Below are 17,417 nucleotides of genomic sequence, written 5' to 3'. Positions count from 1 at the left end.
ATCTGGCCTTTGGTTGGGAGAATTAAAATAGCCGTTTTGGGAACACCATTTAATTGTATGTAAGAATTTATAATTCGTCACTTTCTTGCCCCAAAATACTTTCTACGCAATGAGTTAAGCTTGTGCGGGCAACCTGCCGCTTTCTTAAGGCTATGACAGTGGTTAGAGAGTAAAGAGTAGAGAGTAGAAAAAGAAGTACTTTTAAGTACAACTCAATTGATTGATCAATCTAAAAAGTTAGTAGTATAATTTTCTTGGTAGGCGCAGAGTATAATAATCACAAGCATTTTGGGAATCTCTGATTCTCTGGACTGTTAACGTATGTTTTGCATTTTAACTCTACCAAGTCTCGAAGGTGAGAGTTGTGGGGATTTTCGAGATTAGGGTGCAATCATTTTAAAAAAAGAAGTACCCACCCAATTTCAAGACAATTTCTTATGGTTCTTCATCATTTCTGTGTCTAGTGGAATTCGTAGGTATAGGAAGAAACCCTGGCTCTTTCGATCATATTTCAATTGTTAATACGAGATATATAAGTACTGCTGTTACGAAGAGTATTACTCCCTTGTTTGTAAAAAGATGGATTGCTGGTTGAACCTTGGAAATATGTGCAGGTACTTTGACTGTTTGACAACTTTGAAGAGCTAAAGTGGTACAGCTATTAATGTGGTTTATTTTAAACAATAATGAGATGTGACCAGAAACGGTCAGTCCTAGTAATAGAAACAGTGGTGTCATTAAAGGATCAGAGTTGTACAAACTACCTGGGAAATTTCTGGGATACTACGTTGGTGAACTGGAGTTTATTAGACTTACTATATGTAGCTAATATTTAAACCTTTGTGCCCTTGTTATGTTTCTTGTTTGGTGAAATAGGTGAATATGTGAAATTTACTTGCTTAATATGGCATCTGTCTATGTGCAGAGCATATTTGCTTTCTGAGTAACAGTTTTAATAAGAGTTATGAAGAGATATTTCCTCTCTAACCCTTTAAAAGTTGTGATTTGATATCTTTCTTTATAGCTTATATATGCAATTAACATTCCACCTAAAATAAGTAGAAGTGAGAAAAAGAAGGAAATCCTAGATTGTAAAAGAATATGAAAAGGCATCAAATATATCAGATTCCATTATTTCCTCACAGGTATGCATTAACAGATAGCAGTTTGCACATATTTTCACCATTTAAAGATTGTTTCACATAAATGGTAAGGCCTTCCATGTACTCATGAATCCTATACTCTGTTCTTCATCAGATAGATGGAATAATAACTTCTGGATTGGTATACCTTCACAAAGAATAGTTTGCACAGGTTTTCACTATTGAAAGATCAAATCACATAAACATGAACCATTGAATCCTGTACTCAATTCTTCGCGAGATAGATGGAAGGGCATCAATATATCAGGTTAGTAGGTTACATTATTCTTCTCTGGTATGCATTCACCAAGAGTAGTTTGCACATGTTTTTACTATTGACAGATCAAATCACATAAATGGTAAAACATTCCCTAAAGCCGCTTTCATTTGTTGCATTCATTATCTATTTTTCTCTCAGCACTTGATGCCCCTGTCATAGCTTTGCTCAGGACAGCCTCTTGGCACATCACCTTTCAAGAATGACTTCTAGGGAGCATTAGATGTCTTCCAGAACAAATTTGATGTGTTAGATAGCCCTCTTCTTCATTCAGGTATGCTATACATTTCTGGTAATTCAGATATTAAATCTGGTGCATAAAATTACATTTCAATGAGAGTTTGCAAATTCTATTTTATAATTCCATGAATATTCTTTTTGGAATGTGTTGATAGAAATTAAGCATTTCTTAACACTTTATCTTAAAAGGTAATATTGTATCATAGTAGTGAGTGAAAATTTTTGTTTTGCAGCACTCTTATGATCCAATGGGAAGAATAAGAAGCTGGTTAAATTATGTGAAACAACTATTTATTCCTGCAAGAAAACCAAAAGCAGAAATTTCCCTTGTTCAGAAAACATTACATGACACAACAGAGGAGCAGAGAAAACATGCTTTGACTGTAGCTCTAGCTACAGCAGCTGCAGCCGAGGCTGCAGTGGCTTCTGCCAAATTTGCAGCCACAGTTTTCCGGGAAGCAAATGCTCGACATGAAATTCTAGAGATAAAAAACTCTGCAGCTATCAAAATCCAAAGTGCTTATCGTGCTTACCTTGTAAGCATCTGCTACATTGTTTTCTCTTTTTCTTGATTAAAATTGTTCTGATGAAAAATGCATAGTGATACATTGTGCTTGAGTATGAATATGCTTCAAGTGCAGGCTAGGAAAGCCTTAAGTGCACTGAAGGGACTAGTGAAGATTCAAGCAATGATTCGAGGTGAAATTGCAAGACGCAGATTAATAGCCATATTGAAATGCATGATTCCCTTTCCAAATTCACTGTTACACATTCAGCTGTTGAGAGCTCCCATTCTGGATGATAGTCGTTATGAAAATCAAAAGAAACTGCTCATGAGCCAAAATGACATCACGAGATCTCGTGAACTGAAGGTACTGTCAGCACAGATTGTCAAGATAGAAGTTCTAAGGTCACTGAACTTTTGCTGTAATCTATCTGTCTATATGTTTCTGACTAACATATTATAATTCTTAGCAACTCCGGTTTCATGTCCATGGCACAAGGGATTTCAATGTGGATTCAAACAAAGATGTCGAAAATTTGTGGCCGAGAAAGCAAGAGGCGATTGTCAGAAGAAAGCGGATTAAGAAATACTACTCGTCATCTCCTAGGGTAATCTCAGAAGAGTTATTAGTTCACTTCTTCCTGTCATCTAAGGCTGTAAAGATCATGGTATACACTAGTTTATTTATCTGATTAATGGATGTAAATTCTACTTCAAATGTACAGGGGAGGAGAAATGGTGAGATTCTGCTAGAACCTCTAGCCATCAAGGAAGACCAAGGGGGCTGCAGATTTAATCAATGGACAGAATCTAACTTGCTGTCAAAGATTGCAGTGTCCAATAGTCCTCGAGGTGGCATGAATCAGATGAAACAAGTCCATGGAAGACATGCCCGTAACCAAGACCTTATAGACGAACCAACTTCCACACCACCAAGGAGATTATTATCTCCTATAAGACAGAAAATTTGTTATGATAGCTCTCCAGTGCATTCTCCTACCTTCCCAAATTACATGACTGATACAGAATCTGAAAGAGCAAGGGTGAGGGCAAGGGCAAGGTCAAGGAGCACCCCAAGGCAACAGTCGAGGTTCTATGATGATTATCCTGCCAAACATTCTCCTTACAGTGCAAGATGTTCAAGGAGTCTGTACACTGATGAAATGTCTGCCAGAGATGGAAATACTAGAATTACCGATATAGTATCCATGGATGTACAAGGATTTTACTGCTATTGAACAACTTTTACACGTCTCCCATCATTTGGCAGGGTGATTCTGGATTCATGGTTGCCCTTAAGAAGTTGCAGATCAAAGTTGGGGACTTACAGGTAACTCTATCAAGGCAATGCAGAATCCTCTACTGTCAAATCATTTTTTACAAATTTCACTGTTGCATTCAGAAAGTTTTTACTTTTTACCCCTTGTGTGTTTACATGCACTGTTTTGTAGGATTTGAGTTTTTTTGTTGGAATGAGAGTTACTTTTGTTCTTGATTTTCAATTAGAATGTGCTTCTTGTTAAACTAGCAGAAAGGAGATTCACCAAGTCCAAAAATATAATTGCAGTACAAAATGCAACCACCTGAATTGTACTAAATCAGGTATATAAGGATTAAATGGGGGCAATTATAAGACAACTAGCATCCTTTGACACTTACCTACCAACATAAAAACCTACAACACAAAAAAAGTAGATAAATTGTGGCAGCTTTGATATTCCATCCTTCTCTATTGTCAAATGACAAAAGAAGGATTGCAAGTTTCCGCAGCAAGGAGAGAAAGCTCTGTGGGGTGACTCCGTGCTCTTACAGCAAATTGTATCAGAAAGGCATAAACTTGAATGCCCGGCTTCATCTCTACCCAAAGACGTAGCTTTCAATCTGATAGATCTTGGATAGGACTCTCTTGGAAGCACTGGTTCTTCTCCATGGTTAAGTTGTTGAAGGTTAGCCTAGTGTTTGCTACGACGATCCCTCTCTTCTGAACAACTGGGCTCTTAAGGATTTTATAACTTGATCTAAAGCCCCATCGTTTTCAGCAAGATAGGCCTCGGCTTCTTCTTTGCTGTTTAAAACCTCCCCCTCTATGAAATACCCGTTTCCTTCTTGTAAAATGACTCCATGTTCACAAGCCAGTTCCAATGCCTCCTCAACTTCATCGCAAATGCCTCTCCCAAACTCTATTCTTAATTCAGCATTTGCCATTGCAGGAGCTAGTTTGTTTTTCACGACTTGCACAGAAACCCTAAGCCCCGTAATCTGGGAACCAAACACATACAACCTTTCTAAGCAAAGAATACTTATTTGAGGGAAGAAAACAGAAAGAAAATCGATTCTCCTGTGCCCTTTTGTCAGAAAAAGCCATGCTCTTTTAAGGCACTTCATTGGTGCTCTAATAAGATTATTGAATTTACCAGAAAGGAAAAAATAGAAAAATAAGGGATTAAAAAATTGCCCTTAGGCCAAATTCCCAACAAATTGTAACTTGGAATCATTACCTTGTCATTAGCCTTGAGCAGTTCTTTTCTAATCATTCTCAATCTCACAGCAGCATAGAATGGCAATGCGTTTCCGCCACAAGTTACCTCCTCTGCACGTCCAAAAGCTTTGGAGGATTGCACTTTCGATCTCACCTGAAAATCGCAGGCTAATATGTAACTGGCATTATTCCAGAAGCAAAAGATCAGAAGGAAGAAGCGTTCCAATAACAAGACTCAACCTGGTTAACAAAAATAATAAGAGTATTAGAATTGCAGAGTGAATAATGAATTTTCCGCAGTGCTCGTGTCATTATTTTGGATTGTGCATCTCTGTGGGAGTCACTGTCACTGATACACCTATCAATCTCAAGTTGCGGAATAAGAGCAGCCACCTACAAAAGGAACAGAATCGGAACTTCTCACAAGCAAAGATGATCTTAACGAAGCAGACAAGAATAACGCTCTCTACTTCCTAACTCGACTATCACTTTTTCAAGACAAATAAACATATCAAGTTTGAGTTTGTTTTCAGCAGAATGATGCTATGATCTTGGAAAAAAAGCCCCCACCCCACCCCCCAGCAGAACACTGAAATATGTTGTGAGCACTGCAAGAGAATAGTTTGTCTAAGATAAATTTGGGTGATCTTACACTATCAACTACAATAACATCAACAGATGCACTCTTTGTCAGAGTATCCACTACACTCAGCAGGTTTTCAGCAGAATCTGGCTGGGAAATAAGGAGATTGTCTGTATTTACGCCTATTGCTTCTGCGAGCAAGGGGTCCATTGCGTTCTCCACATCAAGGTATGCACAATAACCTGCCAGAAAGATGATTCGTCAAATTGAAAATCAACCATAAGGTGGTTGAAGAAAAGAATCTAAAATGTCTGCACCTCAAAGTATGCAGTGAGAAATATATTTTCAATGACAGAAACGATGCTTTCAGAAAGCACATTAAACACGATAAAAGGCAACAATATCATGTACCTCCAAGTTTTTGCGCCTCTTTGATCACATGAAGAGCAAGAGTTGTCTTGCCTGATGCTTCCCGCCCGTAAATTTCAACAATTCTTCCCTTCACCAAGCAATTTTTCATCAAATTCAAGTTTTCTTATACTTGATATGTAAAAAAACAGTGAGTTGGCATATGCAATGCATACTATGAATGCTGTCTAGAAAAGAGCGATTGTTCTTGTTTCTCATCCTATCTTTAACAAATACAAAACCAATTAGACTGAACAAGAGCAAAGCTTCATCAACTACACAGACACTTTTACATTCCTCTCCACAACAAAAATCCATTCTTTCATGTTACAAGTAACTTTCTCAAGCAAAATTAGAGTTAGAGTTAGTTTCCGTGATTTGGCAATAAATATAAAAGCATGTAGCCAAACTTCAAATAAGCGGTATACTGTTATAAATACAGCACATATGTGGTATATGGGAAACAAGACAGCACAAATACGGTAAAATACAAAATATCACCTTTGGCAGTCCTCCAATGCCTAGTGCTTGATCAAGCTTAAGCGAGCCAGTTGATATCACGGGTGCACGTCTAGCACCAAAGAAGCGTTGCAATGATAACATGGACTCGGTGCCAAAGTCACACGCAAGCTGTGAAAGAGCCGAGCGCAATGCAGTATTTTTCTCTGTAACTTTGGCATCATTGGTGACCTCATCACATTCAAACTCAGAATGTTTGTGGACCTCGTCAAACTCAAATTCCGAACCTTTAACGGAAAACAAGATAGAAATTACTCCATATTTGGACAGAAAAGATCACCATTACTACATCATGAACTTAAAACAAACCCAACAAGTAATGATATTGTGACCTTTCCATTCTTAGCACATAGACAATAACTAGAATAAAACAGATTATCAAACTTGGGTAGATATATACCTGCAGAAGATGCCTGAGAATTGAATGCCCTTCTCCAAGCAATTCCGTTCTGACAATGGTTAATAAACATACCAATAAAATTAAAGAAAACCCGGAAGTAATCACAAATTTATATGCCCTTTTTCCCCATTAAAACCCTACCAATCTTATTCTGAAAAGATGAAACAATGCAGCATCAAGCATATATAAATACCCAAGATTTGGGGGATAGGAAAGAGCTAAGGCGAGGATTTGAACAAGTATTGAGACGAAGAAACTTAAAGGATTGAGCCACCATTCTTCTTCTTCTTCTTCTTCTTCGTCTTCACTGGGTTTTTTTTTCTACTGCATAAATCTCCCCAACTGAATACTGATAGGTCACTCCATTTTCATTTTCACTTTCTTTTTCTTTTTTTATTTTCTGTTTTTTTTTTAATGGAAAAATCTTAATTAATAATTAAAGGGTCAAAGCCCTGGTGGTGGGACCGCATTCCCCTGCCTAATTTTTCAACCAATTTCCAATTTTTCTTCGCGATTGATCTTTCTCCCAGAAGGATCGGCAGCCATCGAAGACCTTAGAGAGCAGTAGCAATGTCGTCGTCGGCGATTTCTCAGCTCTCTTGCTTCTCTTCCGTAACTCGCCGTGCACAGCTCCGCTCCCGATTCTCTCCTTCCCCTGCTCTTCGCCCCAAGGTCAGTTCTCCGCTATCGTCCCAGGAATCTCCGTTATTTTTTTCGCCGTCAAGTTTTGTTTCTCTGTTATCCAATTGACTTAAATTATGCGAACTTTAAGGCTCTTGAATTATTTTTTAAGTATTGTTGTTGTTATTTCACGTAATGAAACGCATAATTAGCATTAAATTCACTCCGGAAGAACAGTCAAAATGTGATCATTTGAGATTTTTGTTTTTGGGGGTTAAAAATGCCTGTATTAAGATGTAAATTTCACTGTTGATGGATGCATTCTTATGAATTCTTTTGTACCTGTTAAAGCATCCATTGTATGGATGCTGCGTTTGGGTGTAATTTGGTTTTAGTATACTTTTTCTGTCATTTAAAATTATGTGATACCGAACTCAGATGCTTCATCTTCAGGTTTTTATGAGTAATGATGGGCGAGGCACAGATGTATCCAGTGTAGAGGATAAGTCTGCTCTAAGCTATACTACGGATCCATTAAAACCACACGGTGGAAGACCAGAAAACCCACTTTCAGCTTCAGAAGAATCTGTAAATGGAAAAAATTCAAGTGATCCATTACAAGGAACAAATGACCTGGCAGGAGAAAATATCACCTATCAACCTAAAAGGGCTGCAAAAATTCATGATTTCTGTTTTGGAATTCCCTTTGGTGAGTATCCCAATTATATTGGATGTCCATTTTAAAAATAAAAGTTCACCTGGACCACTTTTTGCATCCATTTTTTCTCGGAATGAACAAGTTCACAACACTACTGGTATTGAATCCATTTTTTTTCTCCAAATTTTTGTTGTGTGTGCATCTGAATTTGTGATGGCATTATGGCACTAATGAAATAATGAAAGCCGCAGGAACTAGTAAATAAACTATATATTGCTAGCTTATAATTCCCATTTTGTTGGCTAAAAGAATTTAAATTTCTCTCTAAGTAATGGAAGTTGACATCTGATACTTGCAGCCTTGCCCATGCATTGTGGAGTGTTTATAAATTAATGAAAACGTTCTTTCTAAAAATCATTAACTCATGTCCCATGATATAAGCTTATCCTGTTATAGGTGATTTGATTTCTTGGATTGTTATTTTGACTGAAAACTGTTATTTGTTCCTTGTTCCTACAGGCACTTTTGTTCTAAGTGGGGGACTGGTTGGTTTTATTTTCTCAAGAAATATTACTACCCTAGGTAACGGTGTGCTATTTGGAGGTGCTTTGCTGGCTCTCAGCACTGTTAGCTTGAAGGTGTGGAGACAAGGAAAATCTAGCTTGCCATTTATACTAGGCCAAGCAGGTATTGCTTTTTCCTACTGGTAATTGGTCACTTTTGCTTGTAAATGTGTTATGTTATTGGCCACTTTTTTACTCCCCCCCACCTCTTTTTTTTTAATGAATATTTTAAATGTTTTTCTTCAATATAATTTTGTCTATCAAACCAAAAGAAGACAGTACTGTTATATCTTTTGAGTTCATTTAAGGAATGCTTTATCTTAGTGAAGATTTTCCCATAATTTTCATTATCACTTTTGAAGTACTCTCTATGCCCCAAAAAACTGCCTTCTCTAATTTAGGAAGCCCTACAGGATTGAATTGTAATTCCTCTCTCCCTAAAGGATGTCGTAGTTAAACTTTTGAGAATCAATGTAATGACCAACTTTTTAATGTGAACTTCTTTAAAATTTTATTCTTTTTGAGTCAAGTAGTACCTATGTAGTTTCATATAGTCTAACTTAGAGACTTTCAAAAGTTAAACTTTAAAGTATAGCAACTTAGTTCAAGTTTTAGTCAGATTGGCCTAAAAAATGATGTATAGAACACTCTTTTTTGGGACTAAGCAGCATGTATTGACATATAGTTGCTAGTTTTCATAAACCTCTAACTGTTGGGAAGCATGACATTTGATACCTCGTTAGTTCCTTAAATAGAAAATTTTTGCATGTGTTGGGGCAGAGAGAGGTAGAGGGGGAGGGGGAAGCCTCTTAACATCCTTACTTGCACTGTCACCTGATTTTATTTCACTTTCCATGGTCTTTAGAATTCTTTGACTGACAAATAGCATGTTCTGCGTAGAGTCCTTTATGAAAAACTGACATATCTATGGAGCTAGTGTGCAGCATCTTGTTGCCTTCTCTTTGTGAATAAATGTATTACTTAAAAAAAATAGCATGTCCAGTGTTGATATTGCTCTTGTAATTGAGGCATTAGTGCATTACATTGAAGGCAATAAGCTGGTTAGTATTTCCCTTGTAAAGTCAAGCTCCTGTAGTGGCTGCAGATCAACACTTAAGATGGTAAACTACATTAACAAGTGTCTTTATGCAGGCTTATATGCATGGTTAAGTTGTGCAACTAAGAATAATCTGTTTTCAATCATTGTTGCTTGGGTTTGAAGGTATCCCTGGCAACAATTAATGTATTCCTTGTTAGACCTAATTGCTATTAGCGGCACCCAGTTGGTTGGAAAATTTCATTCAGTTTAATTTTATTTATGGAGCAATTATTCATAAGCCCATAATATGGATGCTGACTTTTGAAAGCCTCTAACCTCTTTAGGGGATGCCTAATGAAAGTTTTAATCTTCTGCAATTCTTTTGTTAATTTGTTGAATTGATGATATGAAGTAGAATCTAGTAGCCAGCCCCAAATATATTGGGATTATGGATTAGTGGATTTGAGTATTTATTGTACCATTGATCTAATCTTTATTATCTTATAATGTTTTTGACCTTGCAGTACTCGCTGGCTTTCTTCTATGGAAGAATGTGCAGACCTATTCATTGGTATTTTTCCATAAAATAATGTTTGTGATTTTATTTTACCAACTTATGCTTTATTTGATTGGAAAGTGATATTTGGTGCAGACTAAGAAAGTGTTTCCAACTGGCCTTTATGCTGCCATAAGGTATGGCGGTTATATGTTTTCCTTTGTGAATGTTCTTATGTTTAGAATATGTTCTAACGGTTTTATTATTTTTTCACTTTCAAAAATAGTGCTGCAATGTTGTGCTTTTACTTCTATGTGGTTATATCTGGGGGTAATCCACCACCGAAGAAAATGAAGTCATCTGCTGTAGCTGCATCATAGCGGTTCCAATCTCAGATTCAATCTTCAGAGAAATTTCTCTATGTTGATGTTATCCAGGATTGGGTTGCTGGAGACCAAGACAATAGTAATATTATTTTGCACACGCTACATGTGAACGAGGAAAAAGATGAGGAAATTTTTTGTTGGCTATGAACTATTTTGTGCTTAGTTGATCTAATTGTTTAATATTCAGACTTTTATTATGTAATCTATGTATGGATAAATCAAATTACTTATCATTGAAATTGTAACTACTTTGTTCTTATGCTGAATCCAGCGGTTATGCTCTTTTTGTTATTATATATGCAATTATATCAAGCTTTGCTACTTATCTAGACTGCATTCAGTCTGAGCATGTCTCGGTAGAAATTCTATCGAAAAAAAATCAGTGGTTTTCTTTTTCCTCAGGACCGATGAAGAATGCTGTAGTGAAACGAAATTTCTTACTGATGGGACATGCGGTAATTGGTAAACATGTACAGTATGTGATGATTTAACTTGTTCACTTATCGATTCTTTGCAGATGATGAAGTCTCGGTGATTGAATTCCCATTTTCGTTATTCAGCTGCCATCATTGAGTTGTTTTCTGCAGTTTGCTGAATGAATACTGTGACAGCAATGACTGAACAATGGTGTCTATTCCCATTTCTCATGACAGGGATAAACAGTGACAGGCTGACAGCATATCCTTTTCATGAACATTGGTTCTTTAGTTTTGTTATATTCCAGAGATCTGATACATATTCCTTCGTTTCTTTAATCTGTTAATGGTGATTTTCAGGTGCATATCGAGCAATGTAAACCTCAGGTTGGCACAGTATGAGGAGCTTGTTCTGTAAGCGGGAGTGTACATCAGGTCTGGAGTGCAAATTAAGTTCACAGGTATGGCACGCAAATTTTATTATTAGTCCATGGAAGCTATTGAAACTAGTTGGACCTATGAGATCTGTCTGCCTTAAAGTTTCGGTTTTAGTGCTTATCTTATAGTAAAACATGGCAACGAAAACGACACGGTACATAAGTACATTCTCTGGAGACAAATGGATGAATGTGTTGGTTCTGTTCCAGGTCAAGATTTGGTAGATGGGATAAGATCATTGCCACATATTTGTTCCCTGTAGGTCATCCTCACAGGGCCAGGTGGCGATCAGTCACGCGTAAACCCCAGGGGGATCAAGCAATTTGGCGTTTGGGCACACACACAAGGTCCTTGAAGTCACAGCAAAACTCAATTGCACTTGACTCTAAGCAGCACCAACTAACTTCTGCCTTTTTCTGTTGTCCCTTTCAGCTCCCTCTAAAATCTTTTCTCTTCTGCTCAACTTTGGTGTTCTGTGGCCATACTTCCATAGTGGGTTTTCTCTCTTTTGAACTCCCCAAATTCCGCGGCTCGTTTGACGATTTGAATCCCTGCAATTGGAGAGAGCTGTTCTGCTTTTAGCAAGTCTTTTCATGCCCCCCTCCACTACCACTAGCAGGAGTTTACACATCCCTTTCCCAGCTTTAGGTACACTTTCATTTCCCATCTTTCCTTTTTTCTTCCAGAGTGCATAAAGAATGAGCCAAAAAGAAGATAATGAAATCTGGTGACAGCTTCAGCTTGCAGATGCATGTAAGGCTCTGTCAAACTCACATCTTTGAAAACAACCACTCTTGAGTTGCCAATCCAATGTTTCATTTTCAGATTTTTAACTTTCAATCTCTGCAATTGCTCTCATCTATTGGAGCCTGGGCATTTTCATCATTTTTTCTTTTGACATCTCCATTACTCGGGCATTCGAGTGGCTCACGAACTAACTCGAACAGTTTATATCTCAGAACCCATCCCAAACTCGAACTCCCAATGTTTATGGCAGGGATCAAACCCTCACCTTGCAGTTGAAAGTATGTTTTAAAGTGAGATTTTTCATTCATTAGACTAATGTTCGGAGCGTATTATGTTGTGATTTTTCGAAAGAGGATGATTGACCACCGCACTAGACTAGAAGGGATAAAAGTTTAAACTACTTGGATAATCACTCATTGCTGTTGGGACTATATAAACAACCTTAAAAGTTTTAAGGAAAAAAAAACCTGAAAAGAAAAGACTCACAAATTATATCGTGGGCTAGGGTTTACTATACTCATTGTGAATTTTAACCTAAATTATGTACTTGCAGTTAATATATTATGTATTTTCATTTAATAAATTATAAAATTGAAGATACATAATTATTCCAAAAAAAAAAAAAAAAAACTGAAGATACATAATATGTTAACTCTAAATCTGTGACATGTATATAATCTATTAACGAAAGGTATATAATATATTATATGGTCTACTATGCGCATAGTAGACATTGGCCCATGATATAACCATTGGAATAAACAGGTTGTACTTCAGTGGCACTCAGGTTTTAGTGCTCATCTATCAAAATAGAAGTAGCCTGCCAATTATTGAATTGAAAATTGGACTGAATTAATCTCTGCCAATTATTATATGGTCTACTATGCGCATAGTAGACTGGTGTTTTTGTTTGTTTGTTTTTTTTTTTTTTTCGGTATTTAACTACTAATAGATTTCTCTTTAAACTTGTGATGATGTGTTCAACTAATTTGTAAGATGCCAATATAAAGAGTTTTATTGTCATGTTAATTGATGAGCATTAGAAAAAGAAAATTACATTATTTTTAAGTATTTAACATTGTAAAATTTTTTAAAATTAAAAAGTCACAATAATTAAAGGGCTAAAAATGATACTTTGTATTAACTTGATTTTTATATTGTTAATTCACACTAATCAATGAATTTTAAAAAAAATTATTGTCACGTTAAGAACTAAACATTAGAAGTGAAAAATAGTATTATTCATGTATATCTCATTACACACATACTTTTTTTGAGTGAACTTTTAGAATTTACGTGTTTCTTGAGTGTACTTCTACCTATCATAAGATACACTTTTAGAATTAATGTGTTTCTTGAGTGGACTTTTATATATAAGATGCGCTTTGTAACTTTATGTGGTATACTGTTGTGTTTGCACACTTTTATCTAGAAGCTAGTTTGCGCTTAATGTGGCTCCTCTGAACTAAACATGAGGTATAATTTGATACGCCCTTAAAATAGATAAATATATAATTAATTACTACGTTACAATTATTATATTCAAATGTATATCACTAAATACAATATGATATGGTAAATTCTCTTCTGTTGTGACATAAATATAGTGGGATTAAGCGTTTACCACTACGGCAAAAGTTATATCTAGTAGCGAAGGCACATCTTTACTTACATAGTAGCCAACATCACGTTTTGATGAGAGGGGAAACCTCCGCCTAACAACCTTCCACCCAGAAAAATCTAAATATAGTATTGTTGGGTTTATTATATACTCTTGGATAATGAGAAAAATCCGTAGCTACTATTAGTGTGTACGCACTGGTTAAACCTACTTTTGTATAATAGTTTGCGTATGATAAATAAATTACACTAAAAAAATTATGTGTGATAGATTAAATCGAGGAAGTGTTAACAAAAATCAAACTAAAGATTTTCTAGTATGATAATTATGTTTCTCCTTTGTCCCTATTATGTATGTGGGATTCAATTGAAATTACAGCACTACGTCCGATGTGAGAGTTAGAGATACATTTGAAGAAGTGAGATGCATGTTTCTCAAATGCGAACACCTTGTAGAATCGAATTTCTACTCCATTACCTACTTTATTTTGCTTTCAAGCAAGCTAGCTAGCTAGCTAGTTATATATAAGTATTTTGATATATGAATGGTATATAGGTACAACACTATACAAGAAAAGGTATATATAGCTAGGGTTAAAGGTGTTGTGGCGAGCTATATAGCGCCAAATGAGAAAGAAATGAAATGGGGCAGCACGTGGATGTATGATGAATGATGAGATGGAGGAGTTAGTTGCATTCTGATGTGGAAAGACAATATTGCTGACTCCATTATCCAACAACACTTTCTTCATGAACCATAGTGTGACATTTCAAATAATTAACATCTCATACCATTGTGGTGAAAATAAAAGAATCATAAACACGATTGGGTGTAATTTTTATTTAGAATACCTGTCATTGCTTTGCTGGAAAATAACTTCTATCAATCTGTCGAACGCAGGTTTTGGAGAAGGCACACGAATGGAGAGGTAGCCAACGCGGAGGATACGGAGGTCCACGTATGGAAACAGAAGCATCAAAGGAATCTGACACTAAATCAATGTTCAGGATGAACACTGATTAATGATAATCATTGATCTTGTCAAAATAAACATTCAGGATGCACACCGATTAAACATTGATCTTGGTCATTTTGCATATTGTTGAAACTTAAGGTGCGTATTTTCTGTGCTTAAGGTGCGTCATTTTAATATTTAAGGGTGCGCCAAATCCTAATCTACAATATGTATGAAAATATATACAAATATAGAAGTTGTAAATAAATGAAATTTTAAGAATCCTAATATGCCCTATGTCCCTATAAATATAAACAAAGATATGTGTGCATATAATAATATATTATTATTAATGAATTTATGTATATACTTCAATAAATATAATGTATAATATAAATGCATATATTTAATTAATTACATATTTAATATATAAATAAATATATTTAATTATATATATATATATATATATATATATATATATATATATATATATATATATATATATATATATATATATATATATANCCACCGCACTAGACTAGAAGGGATAAAAGTTTAAACTACTTGGATAATCACTCATTGCTGTTGGGACTATATAAACAACCTTAAAAGTTTTAAGGAAAAAAAAACCTGAAAAGAAAAGACTCACAAATTATATCGTGGGCTAGGGTTTACTATACTCATTGTGAATTTTAACCTAAATTATGTACTTGCAGTTAATATATTATGTATTTTCATTTAATAAATTATAAAATTGAAGATACATAATTATTCCAAAAAAAAAAAAAAAAAACTGAAGATACATAATATGTTAACTCTAAATCTGTGACATGTATATAATCTATTAACGAAAGGTATATAATATATTATATGGTCTACTATGCGCATAGTAGACATTGGCCCATGATATAACCATTGGAATAAACAGGTTGTACTTCAGTGGCACTCAGGTTTTAGTGCTCATCTATCAAAATAGAAGTAGCCTGCCAATTATTGAATTGAAAATTGGACTGAATTAATCTCTGCCAATTATTATATGGTCTACTATGCGCATAGTAGACTGGTGTTTTTGTTTGTTTGTTTTTTTTTTTTTTTCGGTATTTAACTACTAATAGATTTCTCTTTAAACTTGTGATGATGTGTTCAACTAATTTGTAAGATGCCAATATAAAGAGTTTTATTGTCATGTTAATTGATGAGCATTAGAAAAAGAAAATTACATTATTTTTAAGTATTTAACATTGTAAAATTTTTTAAAATTAAAAAGTCACAATAATTAAAGGGCTAAAAATGATACTTTGTATTAACTTGATTTTTATATTGTTAATTCACACTAATCAATGAATTTTAAAAAAAATTATTGTCACGTTAAGAACTAAACATTAGAAGTGAAAAATAGTATTATTCATGTATATCTCATTACACACATACTTTTTTTGAGTGAACTTTTAGAATTTACGTGTTTCTTGAGTGTACTTCTACCTATCATAAGATACACTTTTAGAATTAATGTGTTTCTTGAGTGGACTTTTATATATAAGATGCGCTTTGTAACTTTATGTGGTATACTGTTGTGTTTGCACACTTTTATCTAGAAGCTAGTTTGCGCTTAATGTGGCTCCTCTGAACTAAACATGAGGTATAATTTGATACGCCCTTAAAATAGATAAATATATAATTAATTACTACGTTACAATTATTATATTCAAATGTATATCACTAAATACAATATGATATGGTAAATTCTCTTCTGTTGTGACATAAATATAGTGGGATTAAGCGTTTACCACTACGGCAAAAGTTATATCTAGTAGCGAAGGCACATCTTTACTTACATAGTAGCCAACATCACGTTTTGATGAGAGGGGAAACCTCCGCCTAACAACCTTCCACCCAGAAAAATCTAAATATAGTATTGTTGGGTTTATTATATACTCTTGGATAATGAGAAAAATCCGTAGCTACTATTAGTGTGTACGCACTGGTTAAACCTACTTTTGTATAATAGTTTGCGTATGATAAATAAATTACACTAAAAAAATTATGTGTGATAGATTAAATCGAGGAAGTGTTAACAAAAATCAAACTAAAGATTTTCTAGTATGATAATTATGTTTCTCCTTTGTCCCTATTATGTATGTGGGATTCAATTGAAATTACAGCACTACGTCCGATGTGAGAGTTAGAGATACATTTGAAGAAGTGAGATGCATGTTTCTCAAATGCGAACACCTTGTAGAATCGAATTTCTACTCCATTACCTACTTTATTTTGCTTTCAAGCAAGCTAGCTAGCTAGCTAGTTATATATAAGTATTTTGATATATGAATGGTATATAGGTACAACACTATACAAGAAAAGGTATATATAGCTAGGGTTAAAGGTGTTGTGGCGAGCTATATAGCGCCAAATGAGAAAGAAATGAAATGGGGCAGCACGTGGATGTATGATGAATGATGAGATGGAGGAGTTAGTTGCATTCTGATGTGGAAAGACAATATTGCTGACTCCATTATCCAACAACACTTTCTTCATGAACCATAGTGTGACATTTCAAATAATTAACATCTCATACCATTGTGGTGAAAATAAAAGAATCATAAACACGATTGGGTGTAATTTTTATTTAGAATACCTGTCATTGCTTTGCTGGAAAATAACTTCTATCAATCTGTCGAACGCAGGTTTTGGAGAAGGCACACGAATGGAGAGGTAGCCAACGCGGAGGATACGGAGGTCCACGTATGGAAACAGAAGCATCAAAGGAATCTGACACTAAATCAATGTTCAGGATGAACACTGATTAATGATAATCATTGATCTTGTCAAAATAAACATTCAGGATGCACACCGATTAAACATTGATCTTGGTCATTTTGCATATTGTTGAAACTTAAGGTGCGTATTTTCTGTGCTTAAGGTGC

At 35.1% G+C, this 17,417-nt stretch overlaps 3 protein-coding genes across 3 annotated transcripts; 2 read left to right on the top strand and 1 right to left on the bottom strand.

Moving 5' to 3' along the window:
• Positions 1–187: 187 nt before the first annotated feature.
• Positions 188–3,666, top strand: LOC116006539 (protein IQ-DOMAIN 14). The gene is made up of 6 exons (XM_031246960.1): positions 188–1,410; positions 1,561–1,693; positions 1,893–2,195; positions 2,301–2,531; positions 2,635–2,772; positions 2,890–3,666. The coding sequence occupies exons 3-6, from the start codon at positions 1,908–1,910 to the stop codon at positions 3,400–3,402; spliced, it is 1,170 nt and encodes a 389-aa protein (XP_031102820.1). The 5' UTR covers positions 188–1,410; positions 1,561–1,693; positions 1,893–1,907; the 3' UTR covers positions 3,403–3,666.
• Positions 3,667–3,703: 37 nt separating this feature from the next.
• Positions 3,704–6,922, bottom strand: LOC116006538 (DNA repair protein recA homolog 2, mitochondrial). The gene is made up of 8 exons (XM_031246959.1): positions 6,747–6,922; positions 6,554–6,602; positions 6,136–6,380; positions 5,638–5,725; positions 5,296–5,468; positions 4,884–5,036; positions 4,663–4,797; positions 3,704–4,423 (listed from the first exon to the last, which is right to left on the bottom strand). The coding sequence occupies exons 1-8, from the start codon at positions 6,828–6,830 to the stop codon at positions 4,127–4,129; spliced, it is 1,224 nt and encodes a 407-aa protein (XP_031102819.1). The 5' UTR covers positions 6,831–6,922; the 3' UTR covers positions 3,704–4,126.
• Positions 6,923–7,031: 109 nt separating this feature from the next.
• On the top strand, positions 7,032–10,610 carry LOC116006540 (protein FATTY ACID EXPORT 1, chloroplastic). Its single transcript, XM_031246961.1, has 6 exons — positions 7,032–7,225; positions 7,628–7,883; positions 8,352–8,519; positions 9,959–10,005; positions 10,087–10,127; positions 10,217–10,610. The coding sequence occupies exons 1-6, from the start codon at positions 7,124–7,126 to the stop codon at positions 10,308–10,310; spliced, it is 708 nt and encodes a 235-aa protein (XP_031102821.1). The 5' UTR covers positions 7,032–7,123; the 3' UTR covers positions 10,311–10,610.
• The last annotated feature ends 6,807 nt before the right edge of the window (positions 10,611–17,417 follow it).

This window comes from Ipomoea triloba, chromosome 15 (assembly GCF_003576645.1).
Source record: "Ipomoea triloba cultivar NCNSP0323 chromosome 15, ASM357664v1".
In the NCBI taxonomy this organism is placed as follows: domain Eukaryota; kingdom Viridiplantae; phylum Streptophyta; class Magnoliopsida; order Solanales; family Convolvulaceae; genus Ipomoea; species Ipomoea triloba.
Note: the sequence above shows the minus strand (reverse complement) of the source record. Positions and strands in the feature narration are given on the sequence as shown.

Bases quoted from the DNA above. Each gene is read 5' to 3' on its own strand.
- LOC116006539 (XM_031246960.1), top strand. From the start codon at position 1,908: ATGGGAAGAATAAGAAGCTGGTTAAATTATGTGAAACAACTATTTATT. The intron at 2,532-2,634 runs GTACTGTCAGCA...TATAATTCTTAG, and splicing joins CGAGATCTCGTGAACTGAAG to CAACTCCGGTTTCATGTCCA. The intron at 2,773-2,889 runs GTAATCTCAGAA...TCAAATGTACAG, and splicing joins ACTACTCGTCATCTCCTAGG to GGGAGGAGAAATGGTGAGAT.
- LOC116006540 (XM_031246961.1), top strand. From the start codon at position 7,124: ATGTCGTCGTCGGCGATTTCTCAGCTCTCTTGCTTCTCTTCCGTAACT. The intron at 8,520-9,958 runs GTATTGCTTTTT...TTGACCTTGCAG, and splicing joins ATTTATACTAGGCCAAGCAG to TACTCGCTGGCTTTCTTCTA. The intron at 10,006-10,086 runs GTATTTTTCCAT...TATTTGGTGCAG, and splicing joins ATGTGCAGACCTATTCATTG to ACTAAGAAAGTGTTTCCAAC.
- LOC116006538 (XM_031246959.1), bottom strand. From the start codon at position 6,830: ATGGTGGCTCAATCCTTTAAGTTTCTTCGTCTCAATACTTGTTCAAAT. The intron at 6,603-6,746 runs GTATTTATATAT...AACCATTGTCAG, and splicing joins TCCTATCCCCCAAATCTTGG to AACGGAATTGCTTGGAGAAG. The intron at 6,381-6,553 runs GTATATATCTAC...TTTCCGTTAAAG, and splicing joins TTCTCAGGCATCTTCTGCAG to GTTCGGAATTTGAGTTTGAC.